At 50.7% G+C, this 18,175-nt stretch overlaps 2 protein-coding genes across 5 annotated transcripts in view; both read right to left on the reverse strand.

The window, feature by feature from the left end:
• The window catches only part of RPS19 (ribosomal protein S19), a 16,084-nt gene extending 11,831 nt beyond the window's left edge, over window positions 1-4,253 (reverse strand). The window contains exons 1-3 of one of the 3 annotated variants that reach the window (XM_081806999.1): window positions 3,826-4,253; window positions 3,288-3,358; window positions 2,883-2,983 (exon numbers count right to left, since the gene is read on the reverse strand). In XM_081806999.1, coding sequence (XP_081663125.1) covers window positions 2,883-2,983; window positions 3,288-3,358 — 172 coding nt within the window. In that variant the 5' untranslated portion in view covers window positions 3,826-4,253. Of the gene's footprint in view, window positions 1-2,882; window positions 2,984-3,287; window positions 3,359-3,637; window positions 3,773-3,825 lie in introns of those variants that run through there. The other 2 variants (XM_006731982.3, XM_081806998.1) reach the window with 2 other exon arrangements.
• A 6,813-nt stretch (window positions 4,254-11,066) lies between these two features.
• On the reverse strand, window positions 11,067-17,134 carry DMRTC2 (DMRT like family C2). 2 transcript variants are annotated; one of them, XM_006731981.3, is made up of 9 exons: window positions 16,493-17,134; window positions 15,200-15,427; window positions 14,956-15,113; window positions 14,594-14,670; window positions 14,148-14,331; window positions 13,658-13,784; window positions 12,866-12,926; window positions 12,537-12,711; window positions 11,067-11,644 (listed from the first exon to the last, which is right to left on the reverse strand). In XM_006731981.3, exons 2-9 carry the CDS (start codon window positions 15,421-15,423, stop codon window positions 11,532-11,534), a joined length of 1,119 nt encoding a protein of 372 aa, XP_006732044.1. In that variant the 5' UTR covers window positions 15,424-15,427; window positions 16,493-17,134; the 3' UTR covers window positions 11,067-11,531. The 2 variants fall into 2 exon arrangements, with proteins under 2 accessions (XP_006732044.1, XP_081662277.1); XM_081806151.1 differs by lacking the exon at window positions 16,493-17,134 and having other exon boundaries at window positions 15,200-15,537.
• Between the last annotated feature and the right edge of the window lie 1,041 nt (window positions 17,135-18,175).

Below are 18,175 nucleotides of genomic sequence, written 5' to 3' on the forward strand. Positions count from 1 at the left end.
GAGTCCCGCATCGGGCTCCCTGCTCAGCGAGGAGCCTGCTTCTCCCTCTGACCCTCCCCCCTCTCATGTACTCTCTCTCTTTCTCGCTCTTTCAAATAAATAAATAAATCTTTAAAAAAAAAAAAAGATTTTATTTCTTTGACAGAGAGAGACACAGCAAGTGAGGGAACACAAGCAGGGGGAGTGGGAGAGGGAGAAGCAGGCTTCCCGCGGAGCAGGGAGCCTGATGCGATGCGGGGCTCGATCCCAGGACCCTGGGATCATGATCTGAGCCGAAGGCAGACGCTTAACGACTGAGCGACCCAGGCGCCCCAAGGGTCAAAGTCAGTATTTTCGGTTTTGTAGGCCACGTGGTCTGTCACAACTGCAACTCTGCCTCTGGTGTGGATGTGAACAAATAGGCATGGTGGCGTCCCAACAAAAAGGTACTTAACAGACCTGGGTCTAGAACCCCCATACTATGCCACTAAGTCAGCTGGGCAAGTGAGGTCAAAAAAGGAGTTTGGGGGGCACCTGGGTGGCTCAGTCAGTTAGGTGTCTGCCTTCAGCTCGGGTCGTGATCCCGGGGTCCTGGGATCGAGCCCTGCATCAAGCTGCAAATAAATAAATAAATAAATAATCTTAAAAAGGCATTTGGGAGGGGCGCCTGGGTGGCTCAGATGGTTAAGTGTCTGCCTTCGGCTCAGGTCATGATCCCGGGGTCCTGGGATCGAGTCCCGCATCAGGCTCCCTGCTAGGTGGGGAGCCTCCTTCTACCTCTGCCTCTCTCTCTCTGACTCTCATGAATAAATAAATAAAACATTTAAAAAAAAAAAAGGCATTTGGGAATCTTAAAAAAGGGAGACCAGGAGGGCAGGTAGAAGATGTACACTCAGTGTGAGTTGTCAGAGAAGGGGCATAGCGGGCAGAAAAGGACCACAGCCACAATAAGACTCATCTATGTGCACTGCCCAGAGTCTTTATCTAATTTCCCACTAATCTTTCCCCATCTACAAAAACATAAAGTATGAAATGAGCCAAGGGAAGAGAGCTGGAAACCCCGCCTCAAGTGATGGCATGGGAGTGGCAGACTGTGGCATCACTAGCTGACATGTTACTTGACCTTCCTGACAACCACCATGAAACAGAAACCACCAGTACTACCTGGGAGGTTTTTGGTAAGACAGATTAAGCAAAATATGTATATTTACCTGACCATACAGAAAAAGCTAGTAGAATTTCTCATTTTAGATCCAAAGCTGCCTTGACCAACTGATTCTTGGGGCACTGCCAAAGAACATTCAGGGCCAGGCAGCCTTGCTTCCCAAGACGGGTAGATGGGGTGGTGGTCTCATTCAGGCTCCAACACTGATGTGCCTGGGGAAGTCACATCAGCTTCCCTCCACCAGCTCCATTTTCTTTTTTTTTCCCCCCAAGATCTTTTTTTTATTATTATTTATTTATTTGACAGAGACACAGCGAGAGAGGGAACACGAGCAGGGGGAGTGGGAGAGGGAGAAGCAGGATTCCTGCTGAGCAGGGAGCCCGATGCGGGGCTTGATCCCAGGACTCTGGGATCATGACCTGAGCCGAAGGCAGACGCTTAACGACTGAGCCACGCAGGCGTCCCCTCCCCCCCATTTTCTTTCTAAAAGCACAGCAGCGATTCCCACCACATGCCACTCACCCTACCCACACGAGAGTTGACAGTTTCATCCTCAGGGGTCTGAGGCTGTGGCCGAGTCATGTTGGCCCCTGTGCCCAGTCTAGAGCCTAAATTAGAGTGGATCTTATGACACTTCACGCACGAGTGCACCACAAATCTACGAAACGCTCCGTGTTCTGAAGTACCAAGGCAACTTGTACCGAGGCCAACTCTTCTCAAGGTCTTCCTGAAGTTTTCTCAATGCTTGCTTCCCACCTACTTCCTATCTGGAGACAAGCTTTGGCCAGGAGGGAGCCCCTATGTCACAGAGGAAGGCTGATAGTTGCAGAGGCTGATGGCCCTTAGTGAAGGCCTGTGCAGAGGCTGCCACCTGAACAATCTTGCACTGACCCCCCCACCCTCCAATCCCTAAGTTAGGCCTTCGTGGGGTGACAGCTTGGAGAAACTTGAAATGTCAAGGACAGGTGAAAATTAGCACTGTGCTATCAGATGCTACATTTAAGTCATTCCTTCCAAGGTGTCATCACTGGGACACTAATAAAGACAGGGGGCTGCCATGGTTACAGGGTGACCATAAGGCCTTCTTTTAGGCACTTGAGACTTACAAAGATTTAGAGCAAGGAGGGACCTGGCCAAACCTTAACCTCTTAGGAATAACTTACTAGAGAGACAAGGAAAAAGCTGGCCTGATGATCTGAATAAAAACAAGACCTTTAACTTTTCTTGAAAGATTACTCTCCCATAGGTACAGTTTATAGCATTTTAACAGCCATAAGCTCATCTGATTCCCACTACAATCCTGCAATGGTACAGTCATAGCCCCATTTTAGAGAGGACCACAAGAGGCACACACAGATGGAGGTCACACAGTTAAGCAGTAGAGAAGAATTTGAGTCTAGACCCCATGAACATAGAAAGATAAATGCCTCCCTCTAAAACACACCACCTTTAAGTAAAATAAGAACATTCATTTGACCCTGGATTTCCGTGGAGGCTCAGAGGAAGCCACCAGTCCTTACATAAACCTCCTACAAATGAAGAAACAGATTCAGAACGTGAAGTTATCGAGTGTCACACAAGCACGCAGAGACAGTCTGAGGTTTCTCCTCTCACACTGTAGGTCAACTATAAAGAGTTTCACCTCTCTTGCAATCTTGGCTCACAGACAGAATGGGGAGATATGGTGCATGCCACAGGTCACCCAGGCCCCGACTCCCCAGAGGCCCCAGTTCCTCACCAGCTCGTGTGTAGAACCAGTTTTCATCGTAGGGAGCAAGCTCTTTATGCTTGGCCAGCTTGACAGTGTCCACCCATTCAGGGACTTTCAGCTTCCCAGACCTGGGACCAACAGTGAGAAAGGCACGATTCAGGAGTCTGCACAAACTCCACCCCCCCCCCCAATCCCCTCTGCTCAGCACAACTGTAGGTTACCAGGAGCCCCATGTGTCCCAGAATACGAAGCATCTGAAACCCAGCTACAAGCCAAACCCAGGCCTCACGCAGACAAGCGGACTCCACTCTGAGATCTCACACAAGCCCCCCCCCCCCCGCCCCCGCCCCGGGGAGAGAAACAACGCCTGCCAAGGAGTCAGGCAAAGACCACAGCCTCCATCCGCCGTGAAGCCCCGGTCCCCACACTCACTTTTTGAGGAAGGCTGCCAGAGCTCTGACGAACTCCTGCTGGTTCACGTCTTTTACAGTAACTCCAGGCATCTGAGAGAGGAGGAGCAAGCATGTGAGCTCAGGACCGGTGCAGACGACTGAGAGGAGCCGGGGCCTCGCCCCCACGCGACTGAAACCGCCGCACTCCCGTTACTTCCCAAGGTCCCGCTTCGGGACTGGGCCCTAAAGGCCCCGGAGCCTGTGGGTGCTCGAGTTCACCGCCGCTCACGGTCTCTGCGGGTCGCACAAGCACGGCCTGGCGCCGTTGTGGAAACGCTAGAAGACCCCAGCCCCCGAATCGGGGGCGCCCCCCGCATCCACGCCGCCCACCTGGCCCAGTCTCGGTTCCCGGACCGCGCCGACCGGGCATGTCCGGGCCTGCCGCTCGCACGTGGCTGCGGCTCCAGGGGGCGGGGCGGCCCCACGCAGTCGCCCCGGAGCCCGCCGGCACGCGCTCCCGGCTGGGGAGTCGGGCCCTGACGCCCCGCGCCCAGCCCGAACCGGAGCGCCCGCCCTACCGTGCGGCCTCCGCGCTGCCAGCCAGGGGAAAGGGAGCAACGGGGTTTCCCGGGCGCACAAGTCGGGCGTCGGGTCTCGCGAGAGGTCTGAGCGCTCGCGAGAGCGGGGCCAGAAGAGCAGCCCCGCCTCTCTCAGGGCGAATGCGGCTTCGCCTCGGCGGAGGTGGGAGGGTGTGTGGTGATGAGGCGGGCTGGCGAAGGGAAAAGCCAAGGGCGAGGGGATGGAGGCGTGTTTCCTCCCCGCCCTCTCCTCTCCCGGAGCGAAGTAAAGCTCCCGTGCTGAGCTGGGGGTGTGTGGCTTCGTTTGCGTCGATCGTGGCGGAAGGAACAGCGGCGGAGGAGACGGTGGTGGCGGAAGTTGTGGGCCATTTGGATGGGCAGGAAAGAGGGACCCGACCACTGCCCGCGCCCCGGCGGGGCGACCCCCTCTCTGGGTGGCTTTTCGGGCCGGAAGTGGGGGGCAGGAAGGGCTGAACTGTGATGGGGGACCCAGCGGTGGAGCAAAGAGGAAATGTGTTCGACCGCCAGTCCTCGCGAGAGCAGGGGGCGCCGGACCACCCCTGTTAGGGCGGAAACTGCTTCATCACGGCCCAGGCTACCGCAGTGGGAACGAGGCACCGCAGGGGTGGGGGGAGACCAGGGCAGGGACAAAGAGGCGGAGGCGGGACCTTCGGAGAAGTTAGTGCAGCTCTGCCTCCTAGTGCCTGAATCTGTTCGCTCAGCGCTTTGGGTTTATTTTGCCCACTTAGAGTCTATCCACTTTACTGGCCTTTCAACGCTTCATTCTCTCCGTTAAGAAAAAGAAAATACGGGCGCCTGGATGGCTCAGTCGTTGAGCGTCTGCCTTCGGCTCAGGTCATGATCCCAGGATCCTGGGATCGAGCCCCGCATCGGGCTCCCTGCTCCGCGGGAAGCCTGCTTCTCCCTCTCCCACTCCCCCTGCTTGTGTTCCTGCTCTCGCTGTCTCTCTCTCTGTCAAATAAATAAATCTTTAAAAAAAAAAAAGAAAGAAAGAAAAAGAAAATACAATTTAAATGGATATACCGAAATCCCGTTTGTTTGCCACTTTTAAGTGACTGCTCCTCTACATGGTGTATCAAATTAATTACATCAGCAAATATTTTTTTGTGTGCCTCCTCTGTGCCAGGCACGGATAAACGTTATGTAGTGTTACATGTGTAATCTAGTTTAATCCTTGTAGGGTCCAACAACCAAAAACAGAAGGGACACACTTGTTGTCCAATAAAATTGTTAACTTGGGGGCGCCTGGGTGGCTCAGTTGGTTAAGCGACTGCCTTCGGCTCAGGTCATGATCCTGGAGTCCCTGGATCGAGTCCCGCATCGGGCTCCCTGCTCGGCAGGGAGCCTGCTTCTCCCTCTGACCCTCCTCCCTCTCATGCTCTCTGTCTCTCATTCTCTCTCTCTCAAATAAATAAATAAAAAATCTTTAAAAAAATAAAATAAAATTGTTAACTTGGGGCGCCTGCGTGGCTCAGATGGTTAAGCGTCTGCCTTCGGCTTAGGTCATGATCCCAGCGTCCTGGGATCGAGTCCCGCATGGGGCTCTCTGATCTGCTTCTCCCTCTGCCTCTCTCTCTTATGAATAAATAAAATCTTGAAAAAAATTGTTAACTTGCTACAAAAGGGAGACACTTAAATTCGTGTGGCTATTATGTTGAAAAGACAAAGTTGAAAAATATCAGAGCAAATAATATTAATTTTTTCCACAGTGAGATATTGTGTATGCAAAATGCCTTGGTTATTAACAAGCGAATATGATATACCAGTATCTGTTAAAAAATTAAAACCAACTATTTTAGTTGGTTCAGGCTACTATAACAAAATACCATAGACAGTGGCTTATAAACAACAGAAATTTATTTCCCATAGTTCTGGAGGCTGGGAAAGTCCAAAATCAAAGTGCCAGCAGATCTAGTGTCTGGTGAGGGCCAGCTTCCTGGTTCATGTCCTCACATGGCAAAAAGGTAAGTGAGTGAGCTCTTTGGGGGAATATTTTATTAGGGCACTAATCCCTTCCAAAGGCACCACCTTCAAATACCATCACAAGTGGAAATTAGGTTTCAGTGTAGGAATTTTGGGGGGTGACACAAACATTCAGTCTAGAATATAAACCATCCTTCTAAGCATGATAACATCATGTATTTAGATTCATGCGGAATGTTGAAACGCATTTCACACTTGAAAATAGTTTTAGTATCTCAGATTTTCCCCCCAAAATCAACTTGTGTGTTTGAATATGTAAGTTGTATGCATGTGTAACTATAAATGTCCATATACTTGGGTAATTTATATTCACTTTTTATACATTTTTTATGTACGTTTTAAAAAAGATTTTATTTATTTATTTGTCAGAGAGAGCACAAGCAGGGGGAGCGGCAGGCAGAGGGAGAAGCAGGCTCCCAGCTGAGCAAGGAGCCCCATGCAGGACTCAATCCCAGGACCCTGGGATCATGACCTGAGCAGACGCTTAACCCACTGAGCCACCCAGGTGTCCCTTGATGTACTTTTCTAGTATCAGTGCTGAATATTTAAGTTTAATTCACTTGAGTCAATTTACTAAATATTTCTTTTTTCAAAAAAAGAACTCTCCAGAGGAACTGTGTAGTGTGCCTCACCAAACAAAGGAAGACACGGGGTTAATACAGTTTTTAGGGAAGAATGAAGGTTAGGTAAAACTTATATTAAGCAGAGCTTTGATGGACTCAAGGCAAAGCAAATCCTACGTAATAGAGTCAACATCATGCCTGGGCTGAGAAGTAGACACAGGGTCCTGTTTCTTCAGAAATTATAGGGTTAAGATAAATGTGCAATCTCCAGAAATCCCTCCTCTGAAACTCTGCACCTGGGTTGGAAATCATGCCTGCTTCTCTATGTTAAAGTGACACTGGCATTCCAGGCAAGAGTGAGATGTCCCCTTCTCACTATTACTATGATTTCAAAGAGCAAACTTTCTGACAGTCTATGATTTTAGATAACATGGTTTCTCAGTACTATGTCCTTGGTGTTAATTTTTATAGGTTCATAATCTTAACTCTGTAAGGTGGTTACAAAACACTTTCAGGCAACTGAATTTTAGAGAGTCAAGTTGCTTGACTAAGCTCGAGTAAGGGTAAAGCCTGAGTTGGGATTTGAATCCACAGCTGATGACTCTCCATTTTCAATATTCTATAGACAGAATTTAAAAATGATTAGAAGTTGTGGTACATCTAGATAATAGAATACTAGTGCTAAAAAGAAAGGAACTATCAGGACATGAAAAGACAAAGAGCAAACTTAGATGCATATTACTAAGTGAAAGAAAGCAATCTGAAAAGGCATACTGTAGGATTCCAACTATATGACATTCTGGGAAAAAAGCAAAATTATGGAAACAGTAAAAAGGTCATTAGTTGCCAGGGGTTGGTGGGGGTAAGGATGAATAATAGGTGGAGCACAGAGAAATCTTAGGACAGTGAAACTATTCTGTGTGATATGGGTGCCTGGGTGACTCAGTCAGTTAAGCATCTGCTTTCAGCTCAAGTCATGATCTCAGGGTCCTGGGATCGAGTCCTGCCCTGGGCTCCCGGCTCAGAGAGGAGTCTGCTTCTCTCTCTGCCTGCCACTCCCCCTGCTTGTGCTCTCTCTCTGTCAAATAAATAAAATCTTTTTTTCTAATTAAAATACTTTATTTATTTATTTGACAGAGGCATAGCGAGAGCAGGAACACAAGCAGGGGGATTGGGAGAGGAAGAAGCAAGCTTCCCGCCGAGCAGGGAGCCTGATGCGGGGCTCAATCCCAGGACCCTGGGATCATGACCCGAGCTGAAGGCAGATGCTTAACGACTGAGCCACCCAGGTGCCCCTCAAATAAATAAAATCTTTAAAAAACCTCAAAACTATTCTGTGTGATACTATAATGGTGGATACATGTCATTATATGTTTATCCAAACCCATAAAATGTACAATTTGTACATTTGTACATAAAATGTACAAGTAAGAGTGAACCCTAATATAAACTATGGACTTTGGGTGGTAATGACACATGAATGCAGACTGATAAGTTTTAACAAATGTACCACTCTGGTGGGGGACGTTGATAGTGAGGGAGGCTGTGCTTATTTGGGGGCAGGGACACCATGGAAACACTTACATTCTGCTCAATTTTGCTGTGAAAAACTTCTCTAAAATATAAACTCTGTTTTAAAAAATGGTTTGAGGACAGGAAGTTCTCAATTGTTCATATTGTGATGAGGGGAGAGGAAGCATTAGAGTGTGTTAACTTTGTAGGAAAAAAATAAATCCAAAGGAATCAGACAGAACATGTTTAGTTATTTCTTGAGTTCCCAGAGAGGAAGTGGACACAGGCCCTGTGCCCTGAGACTACTTATTCTTGGAGGGGGAGACATAGATGCACAGAGCCAGGGGCTGCTCAGGGTGATCAGGCCTGTGAATGTAGAAATGTAGGGAACTCTGCCTGAGGAGCTTCTGGGAGACATCAAGTCAGATTCCCCCAGAGAGGGAATCTTGTGTTTGGGAAGAGCTCAGGATCTCACGAGGGCCTATGCAGGGTATGGCTTATAGGACTGTGTCTATGAGAACATGTGTCAGGGGCCGCAGAGCCAGGTACACAATGGGACGGGGGTTGCAGAATGAGGCCTACGTGGATCATGTAATGAAGGTCTGAGTAGAAACTGGATGGGGCTAGGGATGGGTGGTATGATGCTGGTTCTACACTGGACAAGGAGTGTGGTCAGGAGTGGACCAGGTGGACTGGAGTGAAGGGAGCATAGATTCCCAAAGGGGAGGATGTGAAATGAGCTTCTGAGGTTATAAGTGGGTGACTGGTGGGTTGGGGAAATCCTGTTTGGAGAGAGGGATGGTACTTCAAATCTGGAACCTCATGGGTTATTTCTGAAGAAGGTCAGGATGGTACACAAAAGAACCTGAGAAGGGGTATGATTTATTCATTACCTATTGGACCTAGGCAGCACCTTTCCTTGCCCTGCCATGGGAAATGGGAAATGGGAAAGGGGTTGGCACATGAAACAGTGCTGACAGTCCACTGACTGTCATCTCCAAGGGCTGGTCAGAGGCCAGGAGCCCACTTGGCTCCCTACAACCACAGATGAAGGTTGCGGCACCCAAAGACGCAGTGACATAGGGGCCTGAGCAATTCTTACATCTGCCCTTTTTTGCCCAAGGCTCACCTCTGCAGAGCCTCCACCCTCTCCCCCAGGCACCAGTGGGAAAGCCCTAAGGAAATGATAGACAAAGCAGGCCTAGCCAATGGTAGGAAAAGCCCTGCAGGTCTGGCTGGAAGGGGAGGTGGGCTGCCAAGAAATGAGAAGGGTCTGGAACCTGCCCCTAGCTCCTTGGCCCAGTCGTCATCTCTTTCCCCACCTTCTCATGTCATCCTTTAACCCCAAATTATACTTTCTCTTTTACTCTTCCCAGCTCTGTGACCTTGGTGTACTGGGACCTTTGCTCAGCCCTGAGTAGCAGGGTCTCAGCCATGTTTCATGCTGCAAACCTCCTCCGTGACCATGTGGACTTGGTCGTCTGTCACTTGGGAGAGCATGGCATGGCAAATCTATTAGGGGGCATTCACATATCTAAGTTATAACAAGGGGAGGGAAGGAAAGTGTGAAAAGGACTTTCCTCCTTTAATTATTTTGTGCTGATTCCTGAGAATTGTTACAGATTTTTTACTCTGTAATGTTAGGAAGTAGAAGCAGCCTACCTTCTCAAGTCCCCAGACACCAGGGAACAAGCTGTGACTGAATGCCATCACCAGCAATCATCCTGAATAAAAAGAGGGGTGTGAGGAGGTGCCTGGGTGGCTCAGTGGGTTAAACATCTGCCTTTGGCTCAGGTCATGATCCCAGGGTTGTGGGATCAAGCCTGCTTCTCCCTCTCCCTCTGCCCTTCATATATGTGGAACGGTTCAAGGAGGACTTGACAGCAGGGGACTATGAAACAAATGCAGGTAAGATCTGATTATCACTTAAGGATACCTTAAGTAGAAAAATAAAAGACTTTTTGAAAAACCCTTGGGCTCGTGCCTGTCTCCTGGAGCTCAAAATCTTTCACTCTGTTTTGTAAAAATTACCTAGTAATTGATTTGGGACTTGACAAGAAGAGGGAAACTTCCCCCTATATTTGCCTAGAAATTTTCCCTAAAATAGTTGGGCAAGTCACTTTATCTCTTTAAACTTGTTATTTATTTGTAAAATGGGAGTAAGCATGCATGGTTTACAGAGTTGCTGTGAGGATATATGTGAATCACATACAGTGGGATACTCAATAAATGATAATAATGGTCTCTTACCTTGTGTAGGTCCTTCAAAACTTAGACACATAAATCTCCCTAGTTCAGGAAAAACCCTTGATATACCCTTGATAAAAACCCTTGATAACTTGATTCTTCCTATTCTCTTTGGCCTCAGTTTCCCCATTTGAAAAATGTTACATTAAGTTAGCATTAAATTGGCATTCTATTGGCCAATGCTGGCCTGAAGATAATGTTTTGTTTGGCTCACATAGGATTTAAAGAAGAAAACTGAGCTATTATTTGAAAATTAAGATGTTCTACGTAGAAATTCAGTTTTCCAGCTTCTCTTAAAGAATCAGAAGTTAGGGGCGCCTGGGTGGCTCAGTTGGTTAAGCGACTGCCTTCGGCTCAGGTCATGATCCTGGAGTCCCTGGATCGAGTCCCGCATCGGGCTCCCTGCTCGGCGGGGAGCCTGCTTCTCCCTCTCCCACTCCCCCCTCCTTGTGTTCCCTCTCTTGCTGTGTCTTTCTCTGTCAAATAAATAAATAAAATCTTAAAAAAAAAAAAAAAAAAGAATCAGAAGTTGTGGCAATAGCCACTTTCCTGCCTGGTGACAGCCCACTAATGCAAAGGAGGCTGTCCCCTTAGGCACGGCATGCATTCTCAGTTTTCTAGGGCTCATCCAGCTTTCTTTACTCATTTATATGATGTGCTTGGCCCTGTATGTGTTTCAATCTGTAGCCCTCTGACAGCTGGGAACGGTCTAGGCCTGGCATGCAGGCACTTCACTGTTGAATCAGTGGATCTCCCACTATCTTCCTCTACCAACCTTTCTTACTTGGCTCTAAGAAATCCAAGTTTGTATTTATTTGTGGTAGTTACCAGAAAGTGAATTGAACAAGTCCTTTGTGTCAGGATAGACTAGGTTAGGCTGCAGCAACAAACAATCCCCAAATCTCAGTGGCTTAAAACAACAAAGGTTTATTTCCCAGTTACTCACCCAAAGGTAGACACAAAATGAAAATACTCTCCTGTTTTTGCATGCATGGAGACAGACATGAGTGCACAGCTATGTACAGGATCATATGTCAAATAAATATTCTGGAACGTGAACTCATGCAAAAACCTATTTAGATACTGGTTAGCTTAAACTGCACAACTCTCACTTTGTTGGGGATTTTAAAAAGGTGCCAGGATCCAAGTGAGTAAGAGAATACCACTTTCATTCAAGGAAATGCCCACACTACAAAAGGAACCAAAAGCTAACAAAGCACCTGAAAGCTTAAAAAAGGGAAAAAAGAAAAGAAAAGAAAAGAAAAGCCGGAAGCTTGTACTACATTAAATTCCATGCATAAATCCGGAAGTAAAATACCAAATATGCAGTGCCCGCAGGCTGTTGCTTCTTGCCCCAGCAAGGCCTCCATCTCTGGGCTTCTAGCTTAGGAGGGAGATAGAGCCCAGACGCCCAATATGCAGAGCCACAGAGGGGGCTGGGCTGGGTCGGAGAGAGGGGCCAACAGGCTGGAATCCTCTTCCTCCAGCGGGAGCTATAAGCAGGAAAGAAAGGGGTAGGACTAGGTCATATCCCTGTCCTCTCCCAGCAACCCCCTCTTTTTACCCCATCCAATCCAGGCCTCAGCCTTACTCACCTGGATTATAGCAAACACTTCCCCCTCACTGATTTTCCCACCTTCAGTCTTGTCGCTTTTAATCCCTCCATCACAGCCACCACACCTGACTTCTAAAGCTCAGGGTCTCTGAATATGTCCCTGCCTAGGTCAGAAATATTCCCTGGCTCCCTTTCATGCACAATTGTTGGTCTGGACTCCTAAGCTTGGCACGCCAGACCTCCATGATCGGAAGTCTCTCCAGCCTCATCTCCTTCTGTTCCAGCAGTTCTTCCAGGCAGGTTTCCTCACCCACACACCATGCCCAATCCGTCATCTTGGACAGGAGACTCCTCGGGCCTTCCCTCTCTGTCCCCATAGGTCTCATTCCTCAAGATTCCTCTAGTTCTTTCCCGGTTTGTCACTGAGCTTTGTGAAGACATTCTGTTTTCCCAAGTAGAATGGAAGCTCCTTGAAGGCAGTTATCAGATCTGCAGCAGGCAGCTTGGGTCTAGAGAGGGAGCCTTAGGCTGGAGTTAGGAGATCAGGCTCTGCCAGTCTTGCCATATGCCCTTGGGCAAGTCCCTGCTTCTCTCAGGGCCTCCTTTTCCTTGACATAAGGGCACCGGACATTTGCTTTTGAGCACAAAATTAATAAAACTAATTCACCAAACAACTCTCAATTGCAATTCCAGGAACTAGGTTGAGAAGCCTGGAGCCTGGGTCTGAAGATGATCAACCTGCTGACCCCGATCTTGGTTAGTCCCTACTTACTCTGGTACCTCCATTTTCCAACCATCCCTATTCCATCTTCTTTCAGGGAACAGGTTACCTGGTGGGCCACAGGGGTGGAGCAGGGAGATCCAGGCAGGGTTGGGGGGAACAGAAGAGGTCAGGCGGGGAGCCTGGGAAGAATCTTTCAGATCCACAAGAGCCTCAGCTGCCTCACGCTGCAGCTGCCACTCTGAGGAGGCAGAGGTCCAGGCCAGGCGAGAAGCTCCGGGGGCCTGCAAAAGAAAAGGAAAGAAACAGACTGGGAATCCCCACTCTGCCCACCCTCCAAGTACTCTCTCAGCCCCTGGTTACTTCACTACCCCCTATCATCCCTTCCCCAGGCTCAATTTCCTCCCAGGGTCCTGGATCCCACTTCTTTCCCAGGACCTGTGGCTGCAGCAGAAGAGGGTCTGGGGTGCCACAGGGCTGGAGTATCAGAGTAGAGCATCTAGAAGCAAGAAGAGAAGATGCCAAGGGGATTAAACACATGGAGAGACATGCACACATGGGAGTCTGGATGCCTGCTGGGCCATTAGGCTTTGTGGACTTGGGCAAGTCCCTTCCCCTGTCTTGGCCTGCTTTGTTTGCTATAAAATGAAAATCCCTGCCAGCTTCTTTCCCCCAGAGCTACTGTGACAATTATGGGGAGTCACTGGTGTCAATTTTTAAAAAATATATCAAACAGCAAGAGGGACTGGGATGGCTGTTCCTGCCCTACTAGAGTCTAGTCTCCCTCCCCTAGATCCCCAATCCCCATGGAATTTGAGGAGCAGCTTTCTCAAAAGGCCTCTTGCCTCTATCGTAGGCCTCTGAGGCTCTCACCATCATGCCCCACGCCACCCTTTCAGCAGGCAATTTGATTCCATTTTATCTGTTTAAGAGAATTTAATAGCCACTATTTGTCCAAGACCAGGGCCTCTGCTAGGATGTATTCTGTACATTATCACTAATTCTCATGACAAAGCAAAAAGAAGGTAATTGTATCTCCAACTTACTGAACGAAAACCAGGTTCAGAGAGGTAAAGATACTTGTACAAAGGTTCCCAGTCAGGCAATGGCAGAGCTAGGAGAGCTTCTCTTCACGCATTAGTCTGAGACCTTGTGTTCTCTATCATCTACTGTGGTGTCCAGGACGGGATTAGGCACATTATAGACACATATCCTTCCCTCCCTACTCACGCGCGGGGCAGTGCAGAGGGCCCTTGGGATTCTCCAGAAAGAGGAGCCGTCAGTATCGGACGAGATCCTGCGCAGGTTGGGAGGGGCCCGTGAGTGGGCAGCCGGAGGGAAGTGCCAGGGTCAAAGCCTAATGAGGGTAAGAGAATGCAGGAGTGTACAGGGGTTAAAGGTCATGGCTTCCATCTTCCTTCCTACCCTGTATCCTCTTCCTCTTCTCTTTTTTTTTTTTTTTTAAAGATTTTATTCATTTTTTAGAGAGTGAGCGAGAGAGAAACAGCATGAGAGGGGAGAGGGTCAGAGGGAGAAGCAGGCTCCCCGCTGAGCGGGGAGCCCGATGTGGGACTCGATCCCAGGACCCTGGGATCATGACCCGAGCCGAAGGCAGACGCCCAACCATCTGAGCCACCCAGGCGCCCCCTCTTCTCTTTCTGATACAGCGGTTCAATGGCATTCAAATACCTGTTTAATCAAAGTGTTGAATTCATCTTACCAGGAAAGGGATGCAGAGGGACTGTAGGTTCTTGGCATAGCACGTGGCATACCACAGGAGGTGGCATGGAAAAGCCTGGAGGCAGCCAGTGTCCAGGAGCCCAAGAGCCTGGAGGCACTGGAGTCCAGGACAAAGGCAAGGCTTCTGGGGGACGGCTGAGCAGCAGAGGCCCCCGGGAGTTATCCTGCAAGGGCAGAGAGCACAAGTTGGAGTCAGGAACGAGGCTGGGGAAAGAACGAGTATGTTCTAGGATGGGGGCAGGACCTCAAAACTTTAGACTTGGCATGGCCACCCTCTCATTTTTTACCCATAGAAGAGATGATTTGCCCAGGATGATAATGCAAATCAGGACTAGATGTAGAACCCAAGTGTTGAGGGCACAGAGGAAGGGGGCTGGGCAGGGGCTAGTATAGGATTCACTCCCCCAGGGCCCAGGTTCTCCTTACCTTCCCAGGAGGTGTCAGTGCCAGTGGGACTGCCCCATGGGGTGTCTGAGGCTGGGGTGCTATGTTCTCCTTTCCAGCTGTGAGGGACCACAGAGAGCTCTGATGAGCCCTTTCTCCTGACCCCCATTCCACTCCAACTGCAAAGTGAGTTCTTATCTTCCTGTGGCCTTTTTCTACCCATGGATCTCACTACATCCTCCCAACACCTGACTGCATTTTAAAGTTGGAGAGACTGAGGCTGCCCAGAGAGTAGAAACACTTTGCCCCAGGTCACACACCAATTCCAATGGCGGGTCTGGGACTCTTTCCTACTTATGCTTTCTCCACCCCAAACCCTGCCCCATCCCTAGCCAGACACTCACGGGGGACCCCTGGTCGAGTGGCTCCCTTCTTGGCATGGCTAGGAGCTTTGGGAGGAGCCTCCCCTCTCCTCATCAGTCCCTGAGCCAGATGCCTCTTTAGCTGTGCCTCCTGTTGCCTACGCAAGGCCACCTGGGCAGCCATGACCCTCCGGCGCTCCCTAAAATGGGGGTTGCGGGTCAAAAGTCAGCCTCGCTTTAGATGAGGCCCATCCTCCTCCCTTCCCTGGATCTCGTTCATACTCACAAGATGAGGACACATTTGTGACACTCGCAAGCCTGAAAGAGGCACAGGCGCTTGTGGCCCTTGAGGTGGGCAGTGACGCCGTGGTTTCGGCAGCGGGCACAGGTTGGAGAGCGACTGACAGCTCTCCTGGGGATAAGCTCAGTGCCTGGGGGGGCTCTGGTCTCACCCCCTGTGGCAGAATCAGAAGCACAGTGGTGGACAGTGGGCACTTCGTTGGCTTCCATGGATCTGGAGGCAGGAGTGGAAGGTCAGGGTGGCCACAAGGGCCCTCTCCTGACCAGCCCTCCTGTCCCTGGGAAGCCACACCTCAAGGGGTTTCCACGGCACCCATCTGTGGACTCAGCCTTCACCCCCCTCCCCAGCTTTCTCCCTCCTTCACCCCAATGCCTTCCTTGGGCGTCCTCCTTCCCAGAAGGCTCGCCTTCTTCCCCGGCTCCCCTCTCCTCCTTCCCTTCTTATGTGTTCTTTGAACCAAACATTGTTCTCAGCTGCTGGCCTGTGCTTTCTCCTGCACAAGTCCCATGCTCCTACCCGTGCAGTCACAGGCCCCCCAAGGGATTCTACACCCCTTTTTCCCCAACACCCTGTTCTGATAGTTTTTCCTGCCATCGTCTTCAGCAACCACCAACCTTCCCTCATGCATTTATCCAATTCCTACAACTACGTTTATGCTCCCCGTCCAATTCGTAGCGTCATGTACCTCCTGCAAGCCAACGTACCCTTTGCTCCCCTTTGAAATCAGAACACTCTCTTGCCGCCTCTCCCCGCCCCCGCGATTACTTTATTCTCACGGATTCCTTGCCCCACTTTCAAGAATTATTTTCATTCACTCAACAAACGTTTACTGAGCCCCTTCCAGAGGCCAGGCCCCGATCTCGGCCGCAGGCCCCCTCCTCATGGCACAGATTCCCCTCCTGCACCCATATGCCCTCCAAACTCTGACGCAAATTCTGGGGTCGCTGCGCCGGGCGCTTCGGGGGACCTTTGCCCATTCCCAGCAACCTATCTCATGCATCGCCCAGACCACCTCCCCGCAGCGCACCACGGCTCGCGCGGCTGTTACTCGCGTGCACCCTCTTTCGGTAGCCCGGCCTGCGGCCTTGCCTCGCTCCAGGGTCCCAGGGAGGGGGCGGGGCACAGGGCGCGCACCCAGGGGCCCGCGGCGTGGGGGAAGGGAGGAGAGGGGCGCGAGGAGCTCGAGGGGGAAGCGGGGGAGGGGGTCCAGCGCCACATAGAGAGGGAGAAGGGACAGGGAGGGGCGGGGTCGAGTTCGCGTCCTCGGCCCGCGGTTACCACAGCCTCGAGCGAGCAAAGTCAGACTCAGTCAGGAGGACGCGAAAAGACGCGGTGAGGAAGTGGCGTGAGGAACGGCCGCCCCCGCGCCGGTTTTCCCGCCCCTTCTCACAAGGGCCAATGAGCTTCAAGCGTCGACTACCGCCGCCGAAGCAAGCGACCAATGCGCTTCAAGATCCTGCACTGACGGCCGTCCCCTTACCTCCAGCCCGCTTTGCCTCGCGCCAGACTGTCAGGCCAGCCAATAGCGCGTCGAGTTGAGTCTCGCCCCCCCCCCACTTGCCCCTCCCCCTGTGGCTTGCCTGCCCAGATTGTAGTTCCCCTTTTGGGAGAGATGGCCAATGGGGCGTCGAGTACTGCTCCCAGAATGAGACTGGCCCTGCCCCCCAGAAACGGCTGCCGAGTCGGACCCCCAGACGTTGAACGGGACCTGTGTGCGCACGCGCAGTCTCGCCCTCTAGCCTGCACAGCGAGGATCTGCCTCTGGCGTTCCTGGCTTCGACCTCGCTCGGGCGGTTCTTCGCTGCGTGGACGCTCGTGTTTCTTTCACTTCTCTCCCTTGCCCCAACTCCGGATCTACCCTTCTCCTTTTATGCGTTTCCCCTCCTGTGATTTTCCCATTTCTTTCCCTTATCCCACCTCCTCGGGTCGCCGCCCTTTCCGTGTCTCTTTTCCTGTCTGTTTAGGTGCTAATTTTCCTAACTTTGGTTTTCCCGTTCTCTTGGGAGTTTCTGTCCGCCTGTCCATCCTGCTGATTTTCGGACCCCATTCCTCCACGTTCCTAATTTCCGAATAGCCTGGCCCTGTCCCCCCACCCCCCCACCCCTTCACTTTCTTTCCGAGACGCCGCTGTAGTATTTCTGTCCCTTTGGCCCTTTCCACCCTTTGCATGCACATCCCTCCCGGATTGCGCCTCAATTCATCAGTGTCATCTGGGCTCCACTCTGTCATCCTCACCTGCCTTCTCTGTGTGTTTCGCGGTTTCCCTCCCACCCTTTCCTGTTGTCCCCTTTTCTCTGCGCCTTCCACCCCTGTCTCCTTTCCCCCTCTAAAGAGCCACGTCTTTGCGCCCGAGGCCTCATTTTCCTGCTTCTCCTATTGTGCTCCCGCTGCTGGTCCTCTGACTCCCTGCAACGTTCCAGTCCATCGGTTTGCTCCTCCTCTGCATGGTTTCTCTTTTGTAGGGGTAGCATACCCTCTGACCACCTCTTCCTCCTCCCCCCACCCAACCCTCCCCGAAGATTTCATTCCACTCTTTTCTGTTTGTGTCTCCACTTGTGCTTCAGACTTTCGGATTCTGTCATTTTGCCTTCCAGGCTGGTGTGTGCCATCTACTCTGAGTGGCCCAGTCTTTTTGTGTGATCCTTTGTCAGCCTTCATTTCCCTGTCCTGTGTCCCATCTTTTCTGTGGGTCTCAGCCCCTTTGTTTGCTACAGACTCCTGAGTTACAGAGCCTGTGTGCCAGGCATTCTGGACAGAAAAGGGTGGCAGAAGTGACCTCTAGCTGCACTGCTGTGCAGGGGAGCAGTACTAGACAAAGTTGGACAGGTTGTTTGGGGCCAATCTGGCGGTGGGGGATGTGGGTGTGGAAGGCTTGACTGTCTACTAAAGAGGTTCACCTTGATCCTTTAGATAGTGGAGAGACAGAGAGAGACCGGAGAGCCAACATTTATGGAGAGTTTA

This window comes from Leptonychotes weddellii, chromosome 16 (genome assembly GCF_054177405.1).
Source record: "Leptonychotes weddellii isolate Sample4059 chromosome 16, ASM5417740v2, whole genome shotgun sequence".
NCBI lineage: Eukaryota > Metazoa > Chordata > Mammalia > Carnivora > Phocidae > Leptonychotes > Leptonychotes weddellii.